We start from the raw sequence: 17,819 nt of genomic DNA on the forward strand, positions 1-17,819 counted from the left end.
TTTGCGTCTGCTCGCTCCCGTCGCAAGATGGTGGCTTGCAGACGCGAACGGCCTGGGTTTGGTGAATTGCTGGAGCCCAGTGAGGATTCGTCGGGCTCTACCTGCCCGATGGAAACAGAGGATTACATGGTAGAGGCAGACGGGTTCTTATTTGAAGGCCCGGTGGAGACATGTATCCCGCCCGTCCAGGTAACACTGGAGGGGGGTGAAATGTCTCCTTGGGGCGCCTTGTTTGAAGACGTCGGGGAAGACCCTCTGACTCGTCAGCAGGATGCCCTACTATCAGCCACATCGGAATGTGGCTCCTTGACCAGTCGTAGCCTGCTGCATGTGAGGGATGCGGGCTCGGTGGAGGAAAGTCTGCAGGGGGAACTGCGGGCTTTGTTTCCCGAGCTTATGGCGGTGGCGGCCGTTGCAAACGGCGTGCCGCTGCCGCAGCCACTCCCTGTTCCTGTCCCTGATGATCTAATAGGTCATCTCTGGCAGCGTCGCCCGGTGAGAGGGGTGGACGTTGTCTACCCATTTTTCCCCTCAATGGGGGCCTATGTTCGTCGGGCCAGGTGGTGTCCCACATCATGGGCCTCACCCCCGCCTACGTACAAGTTACGCGGGTGGCGGGTTTGGTCGAAGGTATGAGAGAGGGCGTGCCATGGCTTGATAGGCCGATGGCCGCTCTCCTCTGTCCGGAGGTGGTGTGGGAGCCGTTACGCAAGCCGGTTCCTCAAGGGAAATCGGCGAGGCGGTTGGCTTATTGGAGCGACCAGTCATTCATCTCTGGAACACAATCTCTGGCTGCCGCGTCTAATGTCGCGCAGCTGGCAAGATTCATATCCGGGATATTGACGGGCGGCATGGAGCTGAGTGATGTCCAACATGACCAGCTCACCCAGGCGGCAGGAGCTGTCCTGCATCTGACTCAGCTGCAGGCCATAGCCGCTGGGAAAGTGCGAGCCCTGGCGACTCTAACCCAGCGCCACCTTTGGCTGGAGCAGGCCCGTGTGCCGGAGAAGAAGAGAGGTCCTCTTCTAACGGCAACCCTCTTCGATGCTGGACTGTTCGGGAAGGCCCTGCACTTGATGACCTCGACGTGCAGAGAAATGCAGGAGGAGCGCTCCGTGCTTCAACCTCATTTTCCCCCTCCCGACATCGCTGGTGGAGTCAGACGGCTGCCACGTCGTCGAGCTTCCTCCGCCGTGACTGCTGCTGCTACCACCGCCACTGCTGGCCCTTCGAAGAAGGCCAGGAGGAGAGAGGGCGCCACCGCTGCAGCCGGCCCATCTGCGCCTGGAGGAGACGGTAGGGATCGCCGTGACCAGCCGCCGATTGTCTACCGTCCCTCCGGGGCTTCCCGGGGTGGCAAATCCCGAGTGGCTCGAGGCGGCAGGCGCCGCTAGGCCCAGTGACTTTTTCCCTCTGTTAATCCCCTCCCCGGCCTCTCATATAATTTTGTTCGACAATAAAAAGTCCCCTCTAAAGGGGGACTGTATTTTTTGTTAACAAACTGTGTGTTTCTTCACCAAAACATATGATGAGGTTGCAAAGTGTGAATCTTCACTAGTATACATTGATAGAAGGGTTGCGTTCGTGTTATGAGCTTAAGCAAGGTCTGTAGCCTACACTCGGTTATAGAATGGTTTCTACCTCGGCCTGACACTCCACATGCAGGTAGAGGCTAGTTGTATGGTCTGTTGCTTACACAAGTAATGTTGAGCTACAACACTGTTGTGTTAGTTTCAGTAATGCTCGTATACACGCGTTCCACGGCCCAGCCGTTTCGCTCTCTCTATCGGTGTTTTTTTCTATGTACAACATAGGATGCAGGTGTAGGATTCACACACACACGCGACTTGGTTTTGTTGTAAACCCTGTTCACAGTTATCTGTGGGTAGCGTGCATTGTATTAGCTTGCGCTATTTCATTAGCATTTTACGAAAGGTATCATATACTACAGTTGTTATTGTGTGCAGGGGGAAGGGTTTGTGAGGGGGTGCCGAATAAACCCCTCCTTCCCTCTTCTGATTGGTCAGGGGGGTTTACTCATCTCCTGTTAGGCCAGTCAGGGCCAAACCGTTAGGCGACTTGGCAGGGAGGGGGGGGGGGGGGGGGGGGGGCGTTGAGTGTTGGGTTTCCCCCCGTCATGGCATACGTCACTACGCACGTTGCTATGACGATGGCTTCCGTGAGTTGGATCTTTACGTACAATCTGTTGTGTCAAAGTGTCGGGATAGAGCGTAGGACTTACAGGTCCACTACGCTCGATTTTATGTGTAACTTGAGTCAGTTGGTCACATGACTCGTAGTTACCATGGCTTTTTCATTCTACGACTCACGTGGGAAGGCTCTCTGGGGAATTTCAGTCTGAAGTCCTCTGTGATAGGGGTGACTGGATGTAAAAATGTAAACAGTTTTTACCCTCGGCTGTGTAAAATGGGATTCATGTCTGTTGGTGCTTCCTTCTTTTTAATAAAAAGAGTTGGAGTATAGGAAGCGCCACACCCCTCTTGTCGTTTCCCCTGGGCGCCTTGGGGATTCACTGAAAGGTCTAAATAGCCTGTTCATTGATGTGGTTGTGTCCCGACGCACGCTTAGTGCTAGCTCGGGGTGTTCTGTTAAGGATGATGCGGGTAGCTAGTACGCCTTGGTTGCTTGTGGTTAAAACAGCGTTTTTATAAAGCAACTGGGATGGAGGTTTTTTCCTCTTCCGACAACCTGTTATTGGTTCTCGACGGATTCTCGTTCATATCTGGGGGATGATAACGGAATGGATCTGAACATATGTAGAGGGGCACGCCCTTGGGGTGGGCCACCGAGCGCGGTTCACACCGGCCCGTCTGTCGGCGTGGTTAGGGCACGGGACTGGTTCTGGTCACGCTGGTCCAGGTCAGTTAACCCGTTTGTCCGCCGGGGATGCAGATCTGCTGTTCTGGTACCCTGAGGGACTTGGGCTTTTTTCCAGGGGGGAAAAAGGCCGGGTCGGCCCGGGGCGTCACAAGGTTAGGCGTTATAGAGACCCTTGTTGGGTACTTTGTACCTGGCACTATCATAAGGGGCTGGTTCTCTTTTCCGCACCTCTCTCACGCATGGCGGAGAGGGGGCTGTTGGGGTGGTCTTCTGGACCTCTTCTGGTAACCCTGTGTGCTTCCCGGGCCGCCGGGCCCGGTCTGAAGTAAAGTTTCGTTGATACCGTAGACCTGGGATAACCCTTTTTTCTTGAGGGGTTATAGGAACAACCACCGCATCTGGTAACGACAGGGTGGTTGGTTCCCTGGTGTGTTGGAGCAGAGTCAACTCCCGGGTTACCCGGTTGAGTGTGCCCCTGCACGTTCATGACGTCTGCCAATCGTGTCAGCCTTCTCTGCCTCGACCCCTCTGGGTGGTTTTTTTTTAATGGAGGCTTCGTCATGGTGGTCAACAACGCCAGCGTCCGCCCCTTCCGCCGGGAAGGCTGTTTTCCAGCTGACTCCTTTGACTCCTGTCTCGTCCGCAGTGCTCCAGGCTCGGGTTACAGCCTGTTGCCTGGTTTCCCTGGTACGCTGCCTGCTTCCGTTGGTTAACCTTTTGAGTGCTTACGGCCATGCTGACTGCCTGTTCTACAGGGTCAGTATGCCGGGCGGTGTGCTATTGGGGGGTAAGGGCCCGCTCTTGGAGGGGCCTTATCCGAATACACTGGCGATGTGGGGGGCGGTGTCACTAAGTGACCACCTGGTGGGGTCTTGATGCCTGGCGTCATTGACCTCTCCGGGCCCCCTTTTTCCAGGGGATCCAGTCCCTTCAGTGGGTCTGGGTCTTCCTTCGCGCTCCGCTGCTACGGCCTTGCCACAGGGTTGGGTTTGCTCTTGACCCCGTGATTTTGGGGGCAGTAATGTGGTTGTTCCCTCGTTCGTTCCCGGGTGGCATGCGGGTTGTGCGTGTGTGTAGTCGTGGGGTCAAGCCACGGTTTGCTCACCCTGTGCGTTGGGTTGCTTGAGTGCCTCTTCACACGGTTGGATCCGTCGCCCTCCCGTGAACCTCCAATAGGGGGGGTATCCTCCATTAGGGAGGGTCGGGGGGGCTCGGTCCTCCCCGGTCTGATGGTTGTGGGGGGCCTCAGCGGGGTACATTGGTCGGGCTATGGCTCCCGCTCAGCCCCTGTTGCAGAACAGGTGCTGAGCAAGCCATTAACGACATAGAACAAAGGGTTATGTATATAACCCAGTTCTATGAGTTAAATGGTGCGCTCAGCACCTGGACGCCGCTGCGGCCCTTGATCTCGCCTTGTGGTGAAAGTTTGGGAAGGAGGCGAGTAGGTGGCCACACACCTGCTTATGAAGGTAAGCGGAAGGGGGTGTGGTCAGACGGATGTTGGGATGTAAAGGTACATGGTGAAATTTTTTATTCAGTGCTCGTGCACGAAGTGAAGAACAGTGCAGAACAGGTGTTGAGCGCACCATTTAACTCATAGAACTGGGTTATATACATAACCCTTCGTTAGCTTAGCCTATTACTAGTCTAGTATAGCCACTGTAGCACTTATTTTTCAGCAAAGAACGTGCAATAAACAAAACGGATACATTCACTGTGTGTTCTGCCTCTCATTTGTTGATGAAACAAAACTAACATCAACACAATTGAACACCAAAAGCGGAGTTTAGTCTCATTGGCGCCGATTTTGTTAGCTTACATGCTAACGTGAATGGAATATGCCAGTATAACAGTATAGCATTGTGGCTAGCAGCTAACGTTAGCTCACGTTAGTTAGCCAGCCAGCACCAAACTGATGATATCGGGAGCTATCAGTATCTAGATAACATTAGAGACACCACTGGTCTATAGAAATATATGCATTCGAACAAGAAAGTATAGTAGACATAGCAATGGCAAACGCTAAGCTAACGGCTAACGCTAGTTAGCTTAGCCTGTTCAGCAGCTAACATTATCCCATCGCTCGTGGCAATTATAGTGCATGTCATTGATCTACTGGTCGACCACGGCCGACTGGTTGGGCACCACTGGTCTAATAGAAATAAATGCATTCAAACAAGAAACCAATGTATAGACATAGCAATGGCAAACAAAATGGCCAGGCCTAATGCGAGCCAGGGAAGTGCTGTGCTTTGTAACGTGGCTTCATGTTTTCTTCCACTGAGCTCAGCTGTGAGGCTCCACATGCTTGTTTGGTTAAGGTCTGAACTCGCAAATTGCCCATAAATATCGTTTTTGTGGGTATTGTCCAGTTGTTGCTGTGTGGTTTTATCTGCCCAAAATTCAAGCAAGTAACGACGTTGTGTGTGTCAGCAAGTTGATACAAAAGCCTCCCCCGCTCCCACTGGCGCGCACCAGGAACCACGCCCCCGGGGAGGTTCAGCGCCCCCGGGGACGCTGATTCGTCCCCGGGGACGGGGGGGAGCATTCTCACTAGGACAGACACACCCTTATCACCGATGTGGGGCCTTGGCCACTGGGCTGTGTCACATCTCACGTGACAGTCTTCTCCGACCCCCCCCCCCTAGACGGGCTGAAGTGTCGGGTCAATACAGTAGGGAGTAGTTGGCCTGTTCTGCCTCCCTACAATCAACGTATTGGAAATTGGAAGGCGGTGCATTTGGTTCCGGGTGTTACGACACTGCTGTAAGGAACCGGCACGTCCTAGTCTGTCAGACAGCATAACAGCGTTTATGTGATACAGATAGGAAGGAGGGCGTCTCCTGAAGGCCTCTGCATTTCCAGGAGGCTTTATGTGAGAGGGCTTGTCTCATCAGACGTAGCCCAGAGACTCCAACGAGGAAATAATGGGGCAGACCTGTCGTCACAGTTTCACCGTGGCGCTGCTTTCGGTGTTGCTACCAGCTTGGCTGGTTGTTCATACTAATACAATTGGAAGTATTAGGGGGTGGGAAGCTGGTGGGTGGGAATCTGGCGTTGTGGACAGCGACGCCTACAGGTCAGGTCTCGGCGCTTGCTCAGCGGGGGCAGGACTTGGTGGAGATAGTGTGCCCTCCCACGCGTTACACTTCACCAATGAGAGTCCTCGCTGCCAAGTGAAAAGACGTCACTGGCAGTCGCCGCACGTATCGGAGGAAGCGTGCGGTCGGCTTCGGGATGCCCTTGTACCGACTCATAGGAGAACATGCATACAGCAGCCAGGTAGGGGAGGGGGGGGATTGGCACGGCGACTAAAAAAACTTGAAAACGTTTGTCCCTTAAACCGGAACCTCCATTTAGCCCTGGTTAGGCTATTCGGGTGTTTTTAAACCTCTCAAGCGTAAGCTATTGGAGAAGATGTCTTTCAAAGACTGCATGTCTCCTGGCTATTACCTCCATTAGACGAGCGGGTGGGTATACGCTCGTTCAGGTCGACCAGAGTATACCTGTTTATATACAGGGGATATAAAGGTGCATGAGAACATATTTCAGTGGGTGCACTAGGCGCGAGGTGAAGTCCAATAGGCGAAGCAGGACGCTTTGCCAGTAGGGTTATAGGATAACCACCGTTCCATTAGTATGGAACGCCAAAGGGTCCTCTTTTAGGCCTCAACCCCCCCCCCCCCCCCCTCCCATCACATGTCAAAATTTACAATTAACTGTTAAATGCCGCTTTTATCCAAAGCTATTTACAAGTTCTGCACGACAAGTCAGCAGGAAGGGTACAACTCTTTCAGATGAGTAACAATGTTCATCAAACAGTGCTGAAACTTAGGTGCTGCCGTGTTGAGTGCATAGTAGTAAAGACATATTAGTATAGTAGGAAGAGTGCATGATAGTATAAGACATTGTAATTGATCCCATTTGTTAGAAGGTAAGTTAGTTAGTTAAGTGTTGCAATATCACTGGGTTTTTTACTCTCATACACTTAAAGGTGCTTTAAAGCTGCTGGTGTCTCTGGCAGTCTGTGGAAGATCTATTGTTGCGTGTGCATATAGCACAGCGATTCTCAAACTACGGGTTGTGACCCAAAAAATAATCCTAAATAAAATGGGGTTGTGGTATAAAAAAGTCTGAGAACCCCTGGCATAGCACAAGGGCACAAGGGCTTGAGAAGTGATGCAGAGCCTGCTGGACATGCAAGTTCACTCTCGTTCATTTATCTGAAATTGCCTACCTCACCTTTAATACAATAGAAAGAAAAGAGTTTCCAACAAGTTATTTATCTTGTTATTTATATGGAAATCTCTACTACTCGTATAATTGGAGTGGGACAGGCCAGCATTGAGCTGTGGGTCGCAGCAGCCGAGGAGGTCAAGACCACCATATAACGGCGGTGCAGGGTTGGGGTGTTGATCCTGGGGGGTCCGGCAGTCCTGGGTGGGGGAGCAAATGTCTAATGTCTTTTGTGGTGTTTGTGTTTTTTTTTTAATAAAAAAATAAATACAAATGATTGTTATTGCAGTTAATATTATTGAAGTTTTGTCCTGTGATATCTTGTGTTTTGTGGTATTATTGTATTGTGTTTTGTTTGTTTTGAAAAAAAGGAAAATAAAAAAGATTTGATTAAAAGTTATTTATCTCGTGAGAGGGTCTCCTCGGGGCACCTCAGTCATTCCATGTTCTCGACTTGTTAAAATCCGCCCCCAGCACACTGGTTTAACATAATGAGGTATTTAACTGAACCAGGTGTGCTGCTGTTGTAATGGAATGGCTGGGTGCTTCGAGGAGATGTTTGGGTTGATATCAATAACTTTTAGAAAACACAATCAATTCTTGTTTATTTTTATTGTATTGATGTTTATTTGTATTGACTGTTTATAGCCAAAAAAAACACTTACTGTCCAAATAAATACTGTAGCTTGAAGTTTTTTGCACAATACTGTATATTAAAATGATCTAAAATGAATAATATAACTTCTGTAATAATGAGTTTAAGGTAGATCAATGGGGGCGCCCCAGTGGCGAACCACATAGCGCGCTCAGCCGCGACACGGCCGACCCGGGTTCGACTCCCGAACCCGTCGTTATTTGCCGAATGTCTTCCCCCCACTCTGTCTCCCATTCCTCCTCTGTCTCTCTCTACTGGACTGCCCAGTAGAAATAAAGCGATAAAACGCCAAAAAAAATCTTAAAAAAAAGGTAGATCAATGGTTCAACACAACTGCCACAAAAAATTTCATTCATGCCTTTCCCATGAAAACATGAACTTTGTGGGTCTCTTGCACAAAACCGAAGTACTGTTGAAAGGAGACGAAGTTAGCATCTTAATACAGTAAGCTTTCGATTATAAATAAATTCATGGGACCAGTGTGTGATCGGTATGCTATGGGAGATTATCATTGGCTAACAGTGGCTTAAAGGGTGTAATGGTAATTGTTTTATGTTACATCATTTGTACAGCTTATTGGACATGTTTCATAGCTCTGTGTTAAAATACATATTATCTTACAGACTAGTTTAATATGGGTCAACTATAAACGCTCAAAGACACTAGGGCGACAGTCTGGCTGATGTTCTTAAAACAACCTCAAGGGCCAGGACAGTTTGACTTAGATAGACATTTCCAAGTAAATCACATCTTGTTCTTTTCTTGTTTAATCTTGACTCCAGTCTTGTGTCAGGGACGACAAACCCCTACCTAGACCCATCTTTTGTTTTTTATTTTCTCTTCTAAATTTTGTTGACCTGTCTTGTCATCTTAATGTACGTCATGTTCAGTTTTTTTTTTTTATCCACTTTTTCTCCTCCTGTTTTTCTGTATTTTCCTCCCATCCCAATTTTAGTCGTTATGCCAATTCCCCCCTCCCCTTCCTGGTCATTGCGCGCATGTGCCCCCCACTGGTCGGTCTAGGGAGCCCTGAAGTCTATCACATGCTTCCTCCGATACATATAGGAGACAGCCAGCAGCCTCTTTTCACCTGACAGCGCGGACTCTCATTGGTGAAGTGTAACGCGTGGGAGGTCACACTACCTTCACCATTTCCCTCCCTCGCTGTGCAGGCGCCCTGACCGACCTGTAGGAGTTGCTGTTTACAATTACCAGATTACCACCCACCGGCTTCCCTCCCGCTGACACTGCCAATTGTGTCAGTATGACGACCAGCCAAGCCGGAGGCACCGCTGACAGCCGGATTCGATACCAGTGTCTCTGCGGTGGTAGACAGACGCTTAGTCCGCTGTACTACCCGGCCGCCCCGTCATGTTCAGTTATGTATTTAATTGTAAGTCTGACCAAGGTTCTTTCTCATGTCCTGGTCAGACGCTTGTGTACACTTGTCTCTGATTTGTAACTGAGGACTTTTCTGTGATCACAGAAATAAATCTATGTTCATTTTTACAACTTGACTCAACTTGACTTAGAATAATTCCACAACAAGGGATATTTCACTTTAGTAGAACTTCAAGTTTCAGTAGGCTTTACTCTATGTAAGTGCATCTACAAGTAGGCTATAGCGACCACTACTGTCCCTGTTGTCCGCTGTCAACACCACCATTCCTCCCAGGTGTCAGGCTCCTCATTCAATAATAATAATAATAATAATAATGACTTGGATTTATATAGCGCTCTTCATGAGACCCAGAGCGCTTCACAGAGTCCATTATTCGTTCATACACAATCATACAGGTGGTGGTAAGCTACAATTGCAGCCAGAGCTGCCCTGAGGCAGACTCACGGAAGCGTGGCGAATAATCAACGCCTACGGCCCCTCCGACCACCACCAACATTCATTCACATGCATACACATTCATACGAGGCAAGTAGGTTAAGTGTCTTGCCCAAGGACACAACGGCAGTGGGATGGACATGGGCTTGAGCGGGATTCGAACCACCAACCCTTGGATCATTGGACAACCCGATCTACCCCTGAGCCACGCCGCCCTCACTTACATTCATTTTGGGGACCAAGTCTAAATATGATACTTCTGATGTACAAACTGTACAGCAATATTACAAGACAGTAAGACACTATACAGCAACAGATTATAATTTTACTCAACATAAAATAACATCACATTTAATTATTTTCTCATTACGAATTTCTCCATTCAAAACTCCCACAGTGCTCCATCTGCTCAATATAACAAACCCTTGTTATAAAAAGAACGTGATTGGTGCAAAGATCTGTGGGATACACACATACTGTTGTCATCTCCTTCTAATAGTGCTTCTAGCACAAAGTCAAACATTAAGCATTGTATTCTATTGACCATATTCTGTCATAATCACAGCACGGGCATACTTCACTCCCCCTCCTTTTCCCCTCACATCCTCCACACGCTCTCTTCATCCCCCTCTCCATCCACTACACACTCCTCCTCATCCTCTCCTCCATCCACCCCTCCGTTTACCCTCATACGCCCAGCTGCACTCCATCCCCCTAATTCACACGCGGTCAGGCACCTCACTCTCCACAGCTGCACTCAATCCTCCCCTGATGGGGGGACTACTTCTACTCCTCGACGCTGACCAGAAGCTGTCGTGGTATTAATTACCACTACCCAGGTACAACGTCTCTGCCTGAAGCTCTGCTGGATTCCAACCTTGTATTTGCCTACTCTAACCTGTTCTCTCCTGTGCCCCAAAGGACCACCGTCCCTTCCTGGACGTCTCCTGTCCCCGACTAGAGGAACACTTGTTCTCCCGCTGCAGCCCAGCAGCTTCCAAGACAAGCACAATGACCGCTTGCTCGCTCGCTGCCGCCACGGCAGCCACAAGACAGAACATAACCCTGTTCTATTCCCCCCAATTCCTGTGTTGCTAATTTGACAATTAAACACCCTTGAAACCGCTCCTATCTCCTCTCGTGTATTCAGCAATTGGGCTGTGCTCCAGACCCCAGTTCTCACATATTCACAACTGGGTGGAAAGAAATCCCAACCTGAGCAATGAGCATGACATAAGACATGACATAAAAATGGCCACTGTGATGGTCAGTGGCATCCATTTAAGGTGTACCAGCCAAATCACCACTCAGGACTATAGGTTTGAATAAGAATGACTTAGCAATATTTTGTGGCAATTATTCACACCAAGTCTGTCTTTTCCAAGATTTCTTCACAATTCAGCTTGGTTCTTTTTGCATTCAATTTGCCTGGTGGAAGTGTGAAGTTATGTGCTGTGTTTATTATTCCTCAGTAATGTGCATTTGTACCATAATGCAAGTGTAGCAGTATAGACATTTTATTTATTATGTATTATTATTTTTATATACATACAATAATACTAATAATAATAATACTAATAATACTATGGTTTTTGTATGTATGCATATATGTTCATAGATATTTCAGAACAAAATAATAAAGCTGTCACACAACCTCAAGATGTCATGTTGCATTTTTTAATAGGATATACATAGCATAGTTTACAAACTAGCACTTGTTAAAAATAGTATTTGAACATTACTTTCACAATCAAGTAGCCTATGAAATGATTTCTGCTATAGCTTCATGGCCAGCTTTAACAGTGTATGTCTTCCTGCACATTTCACATTTTACATTTGACAGCTTACTGTACATTTTTACTGTATATTTTTGGGTTGTATATTTTAGAATGTATATACATATTTTAGAATGTATATCTCTGACTGTGTACTCTTATTCTTCTTTTAGATTTTTTTTGACTACCTGAATCTTCATTGTGGACGATATGTGGTGCTGAATTTCCCTCGGGGTCAATAAAGTACATTCGATCTATGACTCCAGAACATACAGCAACTACCCGTCAGGGGGAGCTAGCGGCAAATCGTCTATATTTCAGCGATAGAGGTTGGAGGCACAGAAACTGATGTCCTTCCTGTTGTCGCTGACCCTATAACCAGGCAGGAGATAAACCCACCTGTCAAAGTCATTCCACAATAACCGTCTTCAGCATGGCACAGGCGGCGCAGAAATTGGTGGCCAAAGTGCCCACGTTGATTGGCGGTAAGTACAAGTTAAAAATTATTTTTTACCATAAATGAAGTATGCGTGAATAATACGGACAGATTGCAACATTGGAGGCCTAGTCCCCTGCTGCATACTGGTAATTGTTAGCGTAGCTACTACGTTAACTTGCCGAGGTTTTACTGGCTAATGAGGGCCAAATGGCAAAGTAGTCGTTAACAATACGTTAGCGTATAAATAAAATCAACAAACTGAGGATATGCCCGTTGTAATATTTTATTCCGATTGTATATATGTGTGCCACTGCCAAGCCAGTACGTTACTCTTATGAACTTGGTTCAAAGTCTGTCTATACTTTATTACAGACAGTCTGCCAACGCGCCACCTTACGTGAACCCAGCAATCAGCCAACCATGCATTATTTGTGTATGACTGCGCATATTCCATGTTTCAGCGGCTTTCTCCTACTCTAAACCCCGGCTGGCGACCTTCTGGCATTACGCTCGTGTCGAGCTTGTGCCTCCTACTCCCTCGGAGATCCCTAAGGCCATCGAAGCCGCCAAGAGCCTCGTGAAGAGCTTCCAGTCGGGACGCGTTGGACAAACTACAGTCAAGGTGAGTGTGGACATGTTTTGTCACCGTCTGGCACATTTGCATGCGATGTAAAAGTAGCATCATTATTTCGTCAGTGAGTGAATGGACAGTGTGTGTGTGTGTGTGTGTGTGTGTGTGTAACGTTAGAAAAACAGTCATGCAAAGGTCAAAATAAAACTGACCTGGAGATACAGATTGATAACTTTATTAACGGATTGCAGAATGGGTACAATACAGTACAGCTCAATACAACTGCTAAGAGGATGAAGACCAGAAAAAGACTTCCGTCTTGTTTACATAGGGGTCCTCCATTTTCAATTCATCAAAACATTTAGAGGTATACAAATATACAGTACTATGTAAAAGAGAGAACATCATAAAAATAGAAAACAAGGAGAAGAAAATGTACATTAGAGGGGGGGGGGGGGATTTTGACATTTACCAGGGCCAGTTTCTAATTGCAGCCACATTAAAGGGTATTAATATCACATTAAGATATGTCTATGGGGAATGAATGCCACCACCCATTACCATTTTAAGAATTCACTAGGGATGGGCATGGGTAATGTTTTCCCAGGTCGAGTACTCTTGATTGAGTAGAGCTCATGGAGTGGCTCCATGACCACTCCATATCAGATCTTCCGTATCAGATCTTTCGTATCAATAGTGATATGAACGCTATGCAAAATGGGTGAAATGTTGTTGGAATTCAGAAATGCACAAACTGAGCCCTCGCTTAAACCTAGGTGCCTCGCCTAAACCAAGCACAGTACTTCCATATGTGTCTGAACACATCTGACACGGAGAAATGGCAACAATACCTGCACCCGATTCTCAGCACATTGTCCTGAGTGCATGTCTGAAAAGGGCTTTAGATAACGCTAAGCGGGCTTTACCCCAACACAACAAACTTTTCACTAATGTGTGGCGTACTATCCATAGAATCCTAATTCCGCTCTCATGCTCCACAGCTTCCAGTGTTGTCTTCCTGGAACAACTCGCCTTGCAGGATTTCAGAGCACTATTTCTGTTTCAGTGGCAAAAACAATCACTTTTGCTGGATGTAATTATTGGTAACCAAAAAAAAAATGTAATCGGGTTCCCTCAAACCACTCAAGTTCAATTGAAACGTAGTCCATCCCTAGAATTCACACATACCACATTATTCCTATAGTGTGCCCCACGGCAGTTCAGTCAGTATTTGTACAATCTGCTGCTCCATAGAAAATGGGGCTATGACTTTATAGTGTTTGAGCTCTTGCACCCAAATAAGGTTAATTCTGGTTCAGTCCTTCTAGCAATGCTAGAATGTGTAAGCTCACACAAACATGGCCTCAAAGTCACAGCCCTATTCATTGTCTATGGAGCAGTCTCATATTTTACATACAAGTGATGTCACTGATTGGAGTGTTTTCTCTTAGATTTCTAGCTTTAGAATACTGACTGAACTGTTCTGGGGCACAGGAAGACCATGTGAATTCTTAAAATGCGCTGCATTCCCTTTTTTTAATGCCAACAATACTTTAAAACAGTTTTAGTTTGTGCTAAAGGTAGCAAAGGTTTCTGACCAGCAGAATTGGTTAACGGTTATTCTTTACTTCCTTACAATGTAAAAAAGCAAGACTCAAATAACTTGTATTTATTATTATTTTAATCTTTAAGGCCTAATGTGTTCAGTACAAATATTGTTTGCCCTAAGAAACATAGCTAATATGCCTAATGCCCATACGATTTGAAATGCTTAAGCTAAATTGGGAAGAATCTAATGCAGTAGAGCGGTCCCCGCTTCAGAGGAACATGTCAACCATTTAATCAATTCAAGTTAAACAATATAATATTTGGTATATTTATTTAACAACTTGGGTAAAACAAAGTGCATTGATTTCTATTAACATTTGTAGTTTGCATGAAGTAAGCTGACTAGATGAATGGTGGCTTGGTTGTCTTAGTATTTTGCGCTGGGCATGCCACTTACTTGGGATTTTGCCATATATACTGTTCTATGTATTGTAAAAATGTTCGGGATGATGGAATCATTTACTAGTGGTTGGTGTCTATCTGCTCTCTATTGTTAGTGTAGTTTCCAAAACTTGTTGATGCCATAAGCTTTGGACGCTCTCAAACTTTGAATCTCCCGTTCCACATCGACTCACAAGAAAGCCACCGACCACGACGTACTATTAACTATTTAATGTCCAATTCGGGTTACACTTTCAAGTTTCCTAGTTATATATATATATATATATATATATATATAGAGCGAGATTAACAACGGTTATCCAGAGAGAGAGAGAGAGGTCTAAAAGCTGTCTGGCTCCACTCCCTCATCACTCGGCCTGACCGCCGGTACAATCTGCGTTATTTTCTTTCTAAACTAATTCTGTCACCCTGCCGCACCTGACAGTAATCAATGACATCACGGTTATCCTGTCAAACTAAAAGTCCCTCGGCCTATCAGCCAAATATCACGTAAGAAACAAACTAACAAATAAATAATTCTTACCAATAAACATGAATTGGCTTAACATTTGTACTGTAAATAATATCTATCTATTTAAACACCATGAAATACATGTCAAATACTTTTCTATTAACTGAAATTACTCTTAATTACCAGACTAGGCATTTAGGCGACTACAGTTAGTATCACTCTTAACTTATAAAAAACATTGTTTGAATGAAAGCCCCAGCTATGAAATAAATCTAAATACTGGCTAATTCCATTTTGTTTTCACAGGATGCTCTAAAGAATGGACTGGTGGCTACAGAGGTGCTGATGTGGTTCTACATTGGAGAGTGCATCGGCAAAGGAGGAATTATTGGATACGCTGTTTAAATTTCAAACTGTTCTTTTACTATTTGCACTTCTGAGCATTGTATGCTCAACTTCCAGTATAAAACATGGGTTTCAATAAACGGATGTCAATAATTTAAAAACGACTTATTATTATTCAATCACTAGGCAGGCACTTAGTTTTTAATTTTATTTGCAGCCAAAAAGCACATCAACAAATGTACAAAACCACTGTAACCTAAATGACTTGCCAACCAGATGCACCAGTTAGGCTGCTGTTTGAAAAGTTGATGCACAATTGATAGGGAAAGAATCTATACATGTATATCTCACAAGAGATCATCCTTAAGAATAATCCTAAATATACATATGGATACTATTGACCTTTTGTTGGGTACTAAGCTAGGTTATTTTCAAACTTTCACCGCTATGTAATGATGGACATCTCTTCCCGCTCTCTACTCTCTGACAGTGTATTTGCTATGTTTGACAAGTATCTGCGGAATGCTTGCCTCACATCCTCTGGCTCCTCCTCCAGATTGGTGTGAATAAGTGGAAGTCTGCTCAAATGTGATGCTGTGTGAAAACAAGGAACATGTGTTAAGCCACAACGGTAAAGGGATAGTGTTAGTCCAAGAAGCCAGACTGACTTGTCTAAAAACTAGGGAGTTCTTTCTGTTGATCCAAAAAGCATGTGTTTTGGCTTTTTCCCCCATATGAAGCCTGGAATTTTTAGGAACACATTTCATTGACTACCGCAAGCAGTCCTTACAAAACATTCAACTGTTCTGCTTCAAACCAAAACCCAGTGCAAGTGCTTATTGGGTGGACAGAGAAAACACTTAGTTTGACAGAAAAAATATGCTTTTGAGAATTGTGGACTATTTGTTTAGGCGCAAGTCATGTACAGCAATAAGCCGTTTCTGTATCATCCTTATTAACACATACCTAAAGGCAGCTGCCCTTCATTTGCCCCACTGCCAGGCTTGTGGTGAGCCATCAGGAGACACTGGCTGTCCTGTAACCCCTGAGACGAGATGAACATGGAGTGCCACGTCTCTATTTCTTTCATTTGACTTGGAACATCTGGATTAAACACCATCACTACACCATTGGAATCCTTCATCATTGCTGGCCAGCAGGCTTCAAACCTGTGACGGAACAAGAAGATAAATTGTTGCCGATACTGTAATGATTGGCAATGAGATACACTTTACTCCACATTCAAGATGTAGGGCTTACAGTACTTTCAGTTTGGACTGACGCAGTATTGAGTAGGTTTGATCATTTGTTCTTACTTGAAATAAACGTAATAATCTTACTTGAAATCCCCCGTGCAGTCCCAGAGTTCCACCTCACAAGTTGAATATTTGTCACCACTGCCATCGTTGTGTGATTCAAACTCCAAGATCCTTGAAACCATGTATGAAAACAAACCCTAGTCAGCATTTGGTAGTTTCGTAGCTCAGGTGACCATCTGTGATCATCTGCAGATGCTCTAAAAGGCATTTGGAACTAAGATCATCTTTGTCCATTATCTTACAATTTATCAAAGATAATATTGGCAATACAAATGATTGTTTTAGGATCAGGAGTTGGATAAGGATTTTAGGGACACACAGTGACATGGGTATTTGAGTGGAGAGCTTGCAGTGGCCCACTTTAACTACTGTACCTGACCCCTTGAGTAGGACTGTATTCTCCTCCCACAGTTTCCGTTGTGTCAGAGAGGAAATTAGCAAGAACCGTTTTCCCACTCTGAAAGATACAAAGTCGCAACACTCACAATGTTAGTTGGCCAGTTTAATAATAAACAAGACACAGGCATACAGTAGTATTGAGTCTTTCACGGCTCCATTTCCAAAGTCAAGACAGCTATCAAATATCAGCACAAATTGACGATGATAAGGCACATGCTTTGGAATCAGATTTGTCTTTACCTCACTGGGTCCAATTAAAAGTATTTTCGTTTTGAACATTCTAAGTACCACCGCTAACGTCAGCAAAGTCCTCTTAATAACGCAAAACCAGTCACATTTGCTGCTTAGCTAGCTAACACAGCTAATCTGGAAAGTGAAACCACTTGCTGTCCCCTTTTAGTTGATTGGCAAATGTTGCTCACTTCAGCGACCTGCACAGAAACGTAACGTTGTTGAATATAACAATATATATAGTACTGCACTCATCAGCAGGATATTATATTGGTATAATATTTAAGAAGTGGTAAACTAGCTATGGCTAACAAGTACAGCGTATTGTAAACTTCCTCTTCGTCTCTATGGTTTCCATACCGTTCTCTGTTAATTGGTTGTTGTCAACGCCAATCGTATAAGTTGCCGCCTACTTGGCAACGTCATGGCCAATCAGATCGCGCAAACCGAACGCGGAAGTGCAACTCCGTTAGGGAAAATAATAACGCGTCCCGCGTCTGTCAAATTAACCTCGTTCCCAGTTTTATCTCCGTGAGATAAACCGTCAAATCAACGTCTATGTGTTCGTATAACTAGCCAATCACGAGAGATCGTACAACTGTCAGCTGTATATACATTTATATAATAAAAAACGTTTTGGCATCAATGTGCGTTCACGCGCTACACCGTGACGTAATGACCCTTCCTTCTGATTTCTGTCCGGAAGTAGA

The 17,819-nt window shown here is 45.6% G+C and overlaps 2 protein-coding genes across 2 annotated transcripts; one reads left to right on the top strand and one right to left on the bottom strand.

The window, feature by feature from the left end:
• Positions 1–11,693: 11,693 nt before the first annotated feature.
• Positions 11,694–15,321, top strand: LOC311238678 (ATP synthase subunit g, mitochondrial-like). Its single transcript, XM_084326831.1, has 3 exons — positions 11,694–11,829; positions 12,245–12,405; positions 15,122–15,321. Exons 1-3 carry the CDS (start codon positions 11,778–11,780, stop codon positions 15,218–15,220), a joined length of 312 nt encoding a protein of 103 aa, XP_084182957.1. The 5' UTR covers positions 11,694–11,777; the 3' UTR covers positions 15,221–15,321.
• A 157-nt stretch (positions 15,322–15,478) lies between these two features.
• ift22 (intraflagellar transport 22 homolog (Chlamydomonas)) lies at positions 15,479–17,450 on the bottom strand. The gene is made up of 5 exons (XM_084326829.1): positions 17,119–17,450; positions 16,854–16,936; positions 16,501–16,590; positions 16,127–16,329; positions 15,479–15,754 (listed from the first exon to the last, which is right to left on the bottom strand). The coding sequence occupies exons 1-5, from the start codon at positions 17,155–17,157 to the stop codon at positions 15,606–15,608; spliced, it is 564 nt and encodes a 187-aa protein (XP_084182955.1). The 5' UTR covers positions 17,158–17,450; the 3' UTR covers positions 15,479–15,605.
• Between the last annotated feature and the right edge of the window lie 369 nt (positions 17,451–17,819).

Source organism: Notolepis coatsorum (assembly GCF_963971535.1).
Source record: "Notolepis coatsorum genome assembly, chromosome: 13".
In the NCBI taxonomy this organism is placed as follows: domain Eukaryota; kingdom Metazoa; phylum Chordata; class Actinopteri; order Aulopiformes; family Paralepididae; genus Notolepis; species Notolepis coatsorum.